The sequence below is a fragment of the Oncorhynchus mykiss genome, chromosome 19, assembly GCF_057628025.1.
Source record: "Oncorhynchus mykiss isolate SJ-2025 chromosome 19, ASM5762802v1, whole genome shotgun sequence".
Lineage (NCBI taxonomy): Eukaryota > Metazoa > Chordata > Actinopteri > Salmoniformes > Salmonidae > Oncorhynchus > Oncorhynchus mykiss.
The window spans coordinates 69,504,250-69,514,249 of record NC_143040.1 but is presented as its reverse complement, the minus strand read 5'-3'; the positions used below and the strand labels follow the sequence as shown (position 1 = coordinate 69,514,249).

Genomic DNA, 10,000 nt, shown 5'->3' with positions numbered 1-10,000 from the left:
TTTTTGGTTGATTCTTTCCAGTGTGTCAAAATAGTTATATTTTGGTCATCATTTGGTTTGGTCTAAATGTGTTTCTGTCCTGAGGCTCTGTGGTGTCTGTGTTTCTGAACAGAGCCCCAGAATCAGCTGGCTGACGGGACTCTTCTATAGGTTCATCTCTGTAGGTCAGGGCTTTGTGGTGGAATGTGTGGGCATTCCTTTTAGGTGGATGTAGAATTGAACAGCTCTTTTCTGGATGTTGATCAGTCGCTGTTGTATTTCTGTTTCAGAATCCTATAAGAGAAGTCCAAGTAGCACAAGGACAGTCCAAAACGATTACGGTATTTATTATTATTATTTATTATTATTATTTATTATTATTATTATTATTATTATTATTATTATTATTAGGATCCATGTGGTCTGACACGTAACGGAAAATACATTAGACAAAAATACTTTACAATTTACATGTAAAGACTTTACAAATAGACCAGACAGTTGTAATACCTGAAAGGTAACGTTTAATGTGGGTGTGAAACCGTTGAATCGTATCCGTTTTCACACTCACAAGTCTGCCTCATTGTATGTGCAACATTCACTCAGTACAGGTTGATTTGAGAATGTTGCATGTAATGACTTGATGTGCATTCAACAAGGCCTGCTGTTCACCGGTTCACTGAATACACCGCTGATCATTTGACTGTTCCTAGGTGGGGTCGGGCCGTGGGACGCGGGGCCTGTAGTCGTCACGGCGGTACACCCGTTCACGGGGCAACAGCCTGGCGACCTGAGCTTCAACCCTGGCGACCGCATCACTGTGGTTACCAAGACAGAGTCACAGTATGACTGGTGGGAGGGAACGCTGAACGGACGGACCGGAATCTTCCCCGCTAACTTCGTCTCCTACCCCTGAACACACACTCACACTCTCTCTCTCACACACAGGTCTGTCACACACATGGACACTTATATTGCTGGGAGTAATGTTTTCAACACACTACATGGACACATGATGTCCCACACTCTGTAACACGAACACTCTCCACAATGTTCAAGACTCACACTAACTGACTCTGATTACTACAGTTCAGGGGAAGGTCTTCCTATTGGACGGTATGGGTAGTCACGCTGTCTTCCTATTGGACGGTGTGGGTAGTCACGCTGTCTTCCTATTGGACGGTATGGGTAGCCACCCTGTCTTCCTATTGGACGGTATGGGTAGTCACGCTGTCTTCCTATAGGACGGTATGGGTAGTCACGCTGTCTTCCTATTGGACGGTATGGGTAGTCACGCTGTCTTCCTATAGGGCGGTATGGGTAGCCACGCTGTCTTCCTATTGGACGGTATGGGTAGCCACGCTGTCTTCCTATTGGACGGTATGGGTAGCCACGCTGTCTTCCTATAGGACGGTATGGGTAGCCACCCTGTCTTCCTATAGGACGGTATGGGTAGTCACGCTGTCTTCCTATAGGACGGTATGGGTAGTCACGCTGTCTTCCTATTGGACGGTATGGGTAGCCACCCTGTCTTCCTATAGGACGGTATGGGTAGTCACGCTGTCTTCCTATAGGACGGTATGGGTAGTCGCGCTGTCTTCCTATAGGACGGTATGGGTAGTCACGCTGTCTTCCTATAGGACGGTATGGGTAGTCACGCTGTCTTCCTATAGGACGGTATGGGTAGCCACCCTGTCTTCCTATTGGACGGTATGGGTAGCCACGCTGTCTTCCTATAGGACGGTATGGGTAGCCACCCTGTCTTCCTATTGGACGGTATGGGTAGTCACGCTGTCTTCCTATTGGACGGTATGGGTAGTCACGCTGTCTTCCTATTGGACGGTATGGGTAGTCACGCTGTCTTCCTATTGGACGGTATGGGTAGCCACCCTGTCTTCCTATAGGACGGTATGGGTAGCCACCCTGTCTTCCTATTGGACGGTATGGGTAGTCACGCTGTCTTCCTATTGGACGGTATGGGTAGCCACGCTGTCTTCCTATTGGACGGTATGGGTAGCCACCCTGTCTTCCTATTGGACGGTATGGGTAGTCACGCTGTCTTCCTATTGGACGGTATGGGTAGTCACGCTGTCTTCCTATTGGACGGTATGGGTAGTCACGCTGTCTTCCTATTGGACGGTATGGGTAGCCACCCTGTCTTCCTATAGGACGGTATGGGTAGCCACCCTGTCTTCCTATAGGACGGTATGGGTAGCCACCCTGTCTTCCTATAGGACGGTATGGGTAGCCACCCTGTCTTCCTATAGGACGGTATGGGTAGCCACCCTGTCTTCCTATAGGATGGTATGGGTAGCCACCCTGTCTTCCTATTGGACGGTATGGGTAGCCACGCTGTCTTCCTATAGGACGGTATGGGTAGTCACGCTGTCTTCCTATTGGACGGTATGGGTAGTCACGCTGTCTTCCTATTGGACGGTATGGGTAGTCACGCTGTCTTCCTATTGGACGGTATGGGTAGCCACGCTGTCTTCCTATAGGACGGTATGGGTAGCCACCCTGTCTTCCTATAGGACGGTATGGGTAGCCACCCTGTCTTCCTATTGGACGGTATGGGTAGCCACCCTGTCTTCCTATAGGACGGTATGGGTAGCCACCCTGTCTTCCTATAGGACGGTATGGGTAGCCACCCTGTCTTCCTATAGGACGGTATGGGTAGCCACCCTGTCTTCCTATAGGACGGTATGGGTAGCCACCCTGTCTTCCTATAGGACGGTATGGGTAGCCACCCTGTCTTCCTATAGGGCGGTATGGGTAGTCACGCTGTCTTCCTATAGGACGGTATGGGTAGCCACCCTGTCTTCCTATTGGACGGTATGGGTAGTCACGCTGTTTCCTATTGGACGGTATGGGTAGCCGCGCTGTCTTCCTATAGGACGGTATGGGTAGCCACGCTGTCTTCCTATAGGACGGTATGGGTAGCCACGCTGTCTTCCTATAGGACGGTATGGGTAGTCACGCTGTCTTCCTATTGGACGGTATGGGTAGTCACGCTGTCTTCCTATTGGACGGTATGGGTAGCCACGCTGTCTTCCTATAGGACGGTATGGGTAGCCACCCTGTCTTCCTATAGGACGGTATGGGTAGCCACCCTGTCTTCCTATTGGACGGTATGGGTAGCCACGCTGTCTTCCTATAGGACGGTATGGGTAGCCACGCTGTCTTCCTATAGGACGGTATGGGTAGCCACGCTGTCTTCCTATTGGACGGTATGGGTAGCCACGCTGTCTTCCTATAGGACCGTTCCTACCTGAACTTTACTCTGTGGCTCGCTATAGTCCAGTTCATTAAGGTCAGCCTGCTTCTGAAACCGTTCAAAACAGGGAGGGACCTACCTGAATTTGTCCAATAGAAACTCTTGTTTTCATTGCAAAACCGTTTTTCTACAGTGTTTTGATTAATGAATGTTAATGATGTTACCAGCCAGCTCTGTTCACTTCTAGAGACCCGAACCACGCTGGGAAGGGTGATGTAGAAAGACTATATCCGAGCCAGTGCAGTGCAGTTTGGGTCGGCAAGATGGTGTGAATAAGGTACCAGTTTTAGAGCATTGAACAGAGGAAAGCTACAGAACGGTGCTGTTAATCTGTTATATTCTCACTCGTTATATTATATGCTGTACGGCAAGTCACAAATTGGCTTGGCAAGGGTGTTTGGCATTATATTACAATGAAGTCGATAGATCATTTTATTTGTTTTGTTTCTATTAAAATGCATTATAGATCATCTGTACCTGCCGGTTATTTTATGCTCTGTAGTTTCTGGGATTATGTGCAGTATTTTACATTTTACTCCGTACTGCCGTTTTTGTATGATGCTGGATCAAAAGTATTTAATATAAAATAATCTGTTTTATCTTAACATCTGTATGTAATGATAGTTTGTACGGATTTCTCTCTGAATGTGTGTGTGGATATGTATTAAAGAACCTTGTCTGTAAGAGGGTGTAGTTTTGTCTTCTGGCCACAGGAGGGCGATGTACTCCTGTCTCTACTGCCAATCAGGATGCTGTCCCATTTTCTACCTTCACCTAATATGCCCGTGTCATGCATTTTAAAAGCATTGAATTGGTGCAAGCATGGCTGGTCTGGCTGTAATATCAGTGATTTCTTTAAGTCAAATTTCCCCATGTCCACTTGCCAACACACCACTCACAAACACTGTGTGTGTGTGTGGTAAATTATTGTCCAGGGTGTGTGGTGTGGTGTGTGTGTGTGTGAATGATTGTCCAGGGTGTGTGAAGTTCTACCTTGGAATAGTAGATTATTGCCCTGGGGAAAAGACATGCGTTCTTATGAAATTGAAAATTCCATATTTTTTAATTTAATAGCAAAGAACAGAACATCTGTACAGGACAACATTCCTCACCCTGTCATGGGCCTATAAGAACACAACAGCAGAGACTGAGGCACAGTCTGTCATATCACGTCTGGCCCTGACACCGGACAGGACAACGTTCCTCGCCCTGTCAGTGGGGCAGAGACTGAGGCACAGTCTGTCATATCGCGTCTGGCCCTGACACCGGACAGGACAACGTTCCTCGCCCTGTCAGTGGGGCAGAGACTGAGGCACAGTCTGTCATATCGCGTCTGGCCCTGACACCGGACAGGACAACGTTCCTCGCCCTGTCAGTGGGGCAGAGACTGAGGCACAGTCTGTCATATCACGTCTGGCCCTGACACCGGACAGGACAACGTTCCACACAACTACAGTCGTCTGCGTTAAAAAGAGAACACGGCAACAAGACCACACCCCCTTTTAACGATAAGACGGCCTCCATCTCCCGTCACCTCAACATCCCTTGCACCTTGGTGACCTATTTCGACACTGTTTCATGTTAACACGGTAGTCTGCAAGGCAAGGTAACAGTGTAGAAACGGCGGTAAGGTAAGTGACGTTTAAGAATAACGCGTACTAAAACACACACGGAACCTCCCTGAACAGCTGTTTATACAAAGGCCCGTTTCCTCGCATCACAAAGACACACATACTTTGTTCACTTGCTAGTTGGAACCAAGGAACTGGCGTGTTCTAACTGGTTGGAGTTATACGCGTTCAAACCAATTGGCAAGTTTGCCATTTCAGAATATCCTAGGCCACAATACACACACACACACAGTAACCCTAAACACACACACACACACACACACACACACACACAGTAACCCTAAACGCACACACACACACACACACACACACACACAGTAACCCTAAACGCACAAACACACACACACACACACACACACACACACACACACACAGTAACCCTAAACGCACAAACACACACACAGTAATCCTAAACGCACACACACACAGTAATCCTAAACGCACACACACACACACACACACACACACAGTAACCCTAAACGCACACACACACAGTAACCCTAAACGCACACACACACAAACACACACACACACACACACACACACACACACACACACAGTAACCCTAAACGCGCACACACACACAGTAACCCTAAACACACACACACACAGTAACCCTAAACACACACACACAGTAACCCTAAACACACGCACGCACACACACACACACACAGTAACCCTAAACACACGCACACACACACACGGCTCTGCGTTAAGTCCAATGCAGCAGTCTTTCAATATCAAATCATTTCTGGTTAATTAATTACATTACCGTAATAAAAATGGTTTCTGTTTTTTTAGCAACAAAAAAAATTGTCAAGCAATAATTTTGCTAGGACTGTTGAGTGTGAAGGGGAAAACTGAAAACTACAGTAGCTGTTATTGGCAGAGAGGTTTGGAACTCTCTTTTGTTATTGGTCTGTTAACCAATTTACCGCATGGTGATGTCACCATGGAAAGCCAAAACTCCCGCCCATACAAACCTGCTGATTTGAGGTCATAACACTGATAAAACATATTCACACTTTTACAGTGTTTGTGTTCGTTTCATCAACTGTTATACTAGAACGTAGGGAGAAAGTAGGGCCCTATAAAATCTGCCTTGCAGATGGAATCACGGAATCCAGACATTTTAAAATGGAATTTAACAATATTCAAGCATTTCTTTAATTTATTTTATTTGCTCAAGTTAATACGGATCGGCGTTCCGTCAACAAATGTCGGAACATAGAAGTGTCTTAAATCGGCTGAAAAACTTAAATTCTTGTTAATCTAACTGCACTGTCCAATTCAGAGTAGCTATTACTGTGGAAAAAAATGCCATGCTATTGTTTGAGAGCTCCAACAAAACACTTTTTTTCAACGTGATAGGTTTGATAAATTCACCGCTGAAGGTGAAATGTGGACTTACATTCTGAAATCTTGCTCTGATTTATCATCCAAAGGGTCCCAGAGATTTTACACGAACATGAAGTGTCATTGTCTTAGATAAAAATCATTTTTCATATCCTAAAAAGGTCCATATACCACGAACAATCGATTTTTGTATTTCCACTCGTTCATTTTGAAAAGAAAGTAAATTGTGAAAATCTCACCCTAAACGTAGTACAAAAAACAAACACTGGTTGTTTTCTTTCTTTGTATTTTCTTCTACCAGATCTATAGTTTTATGTTCTCCTACATTCAATTAGCATTTCCACAAACTTCATAGTGTTTCCTTTCAAATGGTATCAAGAATATGCATATCCTTACTTCAGGTCCTGAGCTACAGACAGATAGAGTTGGGTATGTTGTTGTAGGTGATTTTTTTTTTATTTTTTTAAACTGGGCTGTCCCTACGAAGATTTCAAATATATGACATTAACAAAGTATATCAATGATTGGTATTTTCCCGCAATTATCTGAAAGGGCACAGGAAAGCCCCTGTGTGTGTGTGTTGTGTTGTGTTGTGTGGTGCTCCTTTGTGCAGCCGTTAGCGTTGACGCTAATAATAACCGTCTGCTGATAGATCGGAAGGCTTTTCCGAAAAGAAAAAAAACAACTTCACAATTAAATGTGAACTTACAATGCAGCCTCTGCCTACCTGGCAGAATGATCTCATGATTATGTGCATGAATCCAGTAGCCATTTTGTTTCGTCAACTCTGCATCACTTGACATGAGCGCTACAGAAACACCGCTAACCAAACAAAGGCTGTTCCTAGATTTTTCCCAGACCTCAAAAGTGGTTTTGATCTTTGTTGTGGCATTTAGAACATCACGTGTTATTTTCCTATTTAGAAAGGTGTGATTTTTGAGAGAAAACTATTGAAAAATTCAACGAAATTTGTGGAAAAAATCAAGAGAAGGAGAATGCAGATTTTTTTTATAGGGAGCTAAGAATGTTCTCCACAGGCTGGGACAGACCAGATCACACAGATGTACAGTTTAAACAGTAAAACCAGGGTCCTGTTCAGTTGGGCACAACGTGACACAAAAATGATTACAACTTATTGGACACTGTTCGGCTTAGTATCTCAGTGTTCCATGGACCTTTTTTAAATACATGTGTCAACAGCGTGTGTGTGTGTGTGTGTGTGTGTGTGTGTGTGTGTGTGCAGAGTGTTTTCATTTGAGTTGGGTTCCTGTGGGTGGTGGGAGGGTTTTCCCGGGGTCTGTGTCTCCCAGGAATGGACAGGCCTTGTCAGCTGGGGTGTCCACTGAGCGCCTGTCGGGAAATACACATCTGAGCTGGAGAGACGTTCACATGTGGCTCTATTGAACCTATTTCTTGGTCCAGGACTCTCTGAGTAGCAGGTCACAATACCCGCTGGACACAAATTGGTTGAATCATGTTTGTTCCACATAAAACAAAATTATTAAATGTAATGAGGATGAATCAATGTGGGAAAACTAATCGAATTTGCAAAAAAGTAAAACGTTAAAAATACATTTTATTGGACATTTAAACCCGAAATGAAATGACGTGATTCACATTGTTTGATTTCATGTAGATTTCACGTTAAGTTGACAACTCCGTTAAATGTAAATACAAAATTGTATGTTTAACTGGCGTCTGTGCCCAGCTGGTAGGGACTGAAACAGGTCATTACACATGGTAGAAGGGAAGGGGGGAGTGGGACGAGAGAGGTGGGGAGGACGAGAGAGGGGGGGGTAAATAGTTAACCTAAAATAAGAAGTTATGTAACACTGAGATATACACACACTGACAGACACACCAGCTTTCTGAACTCTTGAGTATAGGTCATAGCATTTCATGCCAGCTGCTGTTGACAAACTGAAGAGAGAGATAGACCACTTCAAGTGTGTAACACTCACAGTCAAACACACACCATTTAGCTCCACAGTAGCCAGCGAGGTATGTGTAAGGCTACATGTTTTTGTCTTAGTGTGTGCATAACTTGTGAATTTGGGTGTGTGTGTGTGTCAAAGGTCTCTTACCTTGTGAAGCATGATGACCAGGCTAATGGGAGGTGTAGCCTGGGTTGTCTGTCACAGTCCTCCAGCGAATCAGGGAGCGGCACACCGCTGGTCTCCGGTAGCAACAGACACAGTCCCGCCCCGACAATGGGGCCACTCCCATAAAGAATCATAGCGGCCAATGGGATGGTTTCTCCTCTAGGACTGACCACCGCATTGAGGATACACCCCACTCTGTAACACAGACACACCAAGCCCACACACTTCTGTCTGAAACAGACACACACACACACACAGTTAAGATACAGCCTGCCCGTACAACTCAAACATACACATATTGCACAAAACAGAGATACACACACACACACACACATCAGGTATTACTCAAGCATGGAGATAAGATGACCTTTGACCCAGGCGAGTGTGTGAGGTCAATAGATAAGTGCTGTGTGTCTGCTGGGTTGAGATAGGGACTAGTCCTGTCAGGGGTCAGACACAGACACACACACACACACACACACACACACACACTCTGTACCTGATGAGTGTAGGGAAGAGCTCGATGCCATAGAGTAAAGAGACAAACACACTGGTCTGCATACACAGCTTCCCCACCAGGGCCAGAGCCATCACCAACCCTGGGACAGCTACACACACACACACACACACACACACACACACAGTGTTGGATCACTGGAGGTTGTGTCGATGTGTTTGTTGTGTCGGTGTGTGTGTGTGTGCGTGTGTGTTTACCGTAGAAGCGTGATGCGAGCAGGGACAGCAGGCAGAAGGAGCCACTGAGGAGCAGGGACAGCATGCTGATTGGGCGTCTGCCACAGCGGGCCAATAGGAATGGGACAAGCAAGCAGGGTGTCTCTGATAGGCCGCTGAAGAACTGAGCCAGGAAGACATCCACCCCGAAACGCCCGACATTCAGACAGATACCGTAGTACGTCAGGGCTGACGTTAGCCTAACACACACACATACACAGTGGGGAGAGACAGCATCATACACAGTGGGGAGAGACAGCATCATACACAGTGGGGAGAGACAGCATCAGACACAGGGCGGAGAGACAGCATCAGACACAAGGGGAGAGACAGCATCATACACAGTGGGGAGAGACAGCATCATACACAGTGGTGAGAGACAGCATCATACACAGGGTGGAGAGACAGCATCAGACACAGGGTGGAGAGACAGCATCATACACAGGGCGGAGAGACAGCATCATACACAGGGCGGAGAGACAGCATCATACACAGGGCGGAGAGACAGCATCATACACAGGGCGGAGAGACAGCATCATACACAGGGCGGAGAGACAGCATCATACACAGGGCGGAGAGACAGCATCATACACAGGGCGGAGAGACAGCATCAGACACAGGGCGGAGAGACAGCATCATACACAGGGCGGAGAGACAGCATCATACACAGGGCGGAGAGACAGCATCATACACAGGGCGGAGAGACAGCATCATTCACAGGGCGGAGAGACAGCATCAGACAAATGCTGTAGAACAAATGGAGTACAGCGGTAGAACCTGACAACCTCTCTTTTTTTTTTCTACACACTTTCAGTGAGCTACAAAAGTGCCACATGTTGTTTTATCTCTGTACTCCAGCACATTTTAAATGATACTATGAGGTTAAAGTTCACTGGCAGCTTTAATTTGAGGGTATTTTCATCGTG

At 46.1% G+C, this 10,000-nt stretch overlaps 2 protein-coding genes across 6 annotated transcripts in view; one reads left to right on the top strand and one right to left on the bottom strand.

The window, feature by feature from the left end:
- Positions 1 to 3,937, top strand: part of sh3yl1 (SH3 and SYLF domain containing 1) — a 47,756-nt gene extending 43,819 nt beyond the window's left edge. For both annotated transcript variants that reach the window (XM_036955255.2, XM_036955256.2), the window contains exons 10-11: positions 270 to 320; positions 693 to 3,937. In XM_036955255.2, the coding sequence (XP_036811150.2) occupies positions 270 to 320; positions 693 to 895 (254 nt within the window). In that variant the 3' untranslated portion in view covers positions 896 to 3,937. The remainder of the gene's footprint in view (positions 1 to 269; positions 321 to 692) is intronic.
- A 3,294-nt stretch (positions 3,938 to 7,231) lies between these two features.
- si:dkey-190l8.2 (solute carrier family 22 member 13) overlaps positions 7,232 to 10,000 on the bottom strand; it is a 12,389-nt gene continuing 9,620 nt past the window's right edge. For 2 of the 4 annotated variants that reach the window (XM_036955236.2, XM_090211638.1), the window contains 4 exons: positions 9,057 to 9,274; positions 8,842 to 8,950; positions 8,325 to 8,573; positions 7,232 to 7,590 (listed from right to left, as the gene is read on the bottom strand). In XM_036955236.2, the coding sequence (XP_036811131.1) occupies positions 7,491 to 7,590; positions 8,325 to 8,573; positions 8,842 to 8,950; positions 9,057 to 9,274 (676 nt within the window). In that variant the 3' untranslated portion in view covers positions 7,232 to 7,490. Of the gene's footprint in view, positions 7,959 to 8,324; positions 8,574 to 8,841; positions 8,951 to 9,056; positions 9,275 to 10,000 lie in introns of all 4 variants that reach the window. The other 2 variants (XM_036955237.2, XM_036955238.2) reach the window with 2 other exon arrangements.